This window comes from Pterocles gutturalis, unplaced genomic scaffold (assembly GCF_000699245.1).
Source record: "Pterocles gutturalis isolate BGI_N339 unplaced genomic scaffold, ASM69924v1 scaffold8736, whole genome shotgun sequence".
Taxonomy (NCBI): domain Eukaryota; kingdom Metazoa; phylum Chordata; class Aves; order Pterocliformes; family Pteroclidae; genus Pterocles; species Pterocles gutturalis.
Window position 1 is genome coordinate 1048 of NW_010100286.1, and position 987 is coordinate 2034.

The 987-nt window shown below is 61.3% G+C and overlaps 1 protein-coding gene across 1 annotated transcript in view; it reads left to right on the forward strand.

The window, feature by feature from the left end:
• Window positions 1-987, forward strand: part of LOC104465949 (transcription factor Sp1-like) — a gene marked incomplete at both ends in the record, with an annotated part of 11181 nt that overhangs the window by 628 nt on the left and 9566 nt on the right. The window contains 1 exon segment of the mRNA XM_010079201.1: window positions 1-831. This exon segment is cut by the window's left edge and continues 21 nt beyond it. Coding sequence (XP_010077503.1) covers window positions 1-831 — 831 coding nt within the window.

A 987-nucleotide genomic window follows, 5' to 3' on the forward strand; every position in this document is an offset into this window, starting at 1 on the left:
CCAGCCTGGCTCCCCCCTCGCAGACGGTGACGTTGAGTGGCTCCGGCTCTCCGGATAGCAGCTCTCAACCGGCCACCTCGGGCGCTGCCATCAGTTCCACCAACACGGCCACCTCTCATGCTAGTTCCGGCGCTTTTTTTACCAACGCCAACAGTTATTCCACCACCACCACCACCAGTAACATGGGTATCATGAATTTTTCCACCAGTTCGACGGTGGGAACCAACGTCCAAGCGCAGACGCCCCAGAGGGTTAGCAGCGTCCAGAGCTCGGACTCTCTGCAGAGCCAAGTTTCTGGGGTGGCTTTGCAGGCGGGGGGGCAGCAGAAAGAGGGGGATCAGAGGCAGCAGCAGCAGCAGATCCTCGTCCAACCTCAACTGGTCCAAGGCGGGCAGGCGATCCAGGCCCTCCAGACCACCCCCATTTCTGGCCAGACCTTTGCCACTCAAGCCATCTCCCAAGACGCTTTGCAGAACCTCCAGCTCCAAGCTGTCCCCAACTCGGGTCCCATCATCATCCGAACGCCCACGGTGGGTCCCAACGGGCAGGTGAGCTGGCAAACCATCCAACTCCAAAATCTTCAGGTTCAGAACCCCCAGGCCCAGACAATCACCTTGGCTCCCATGCAAGGAGTGTCACTGGGACAAACTGGCAGCACCAGCACCACGCTCACCCCCATCGCCTCCCTCCCCAGCGGCACCGTTACCGTCAACGCTGCGCAGCTCTCCTCCGTGCCCGGCCTCCCGACTATTAACCTCAGTGCCTTGGGAGCCTCGGGGATCCAGGTTCATCAGCTGCAAGGGCTGCCGCTGGCCATCGCCAACACTGCCGGCGGCAGGGCCGCCCCCGGGCCATCGCCAACACTGCCGGTAAGAGAAAAATTTTAAATTTGTTCTCGGTTCTTCTCCGTAGCCGGGAGGAGGGAAATCGGAGGCGAAACGATGTCGCCGTCAGCTCTGTGCACTGTCGGGACTCTTGGGGGGGGGG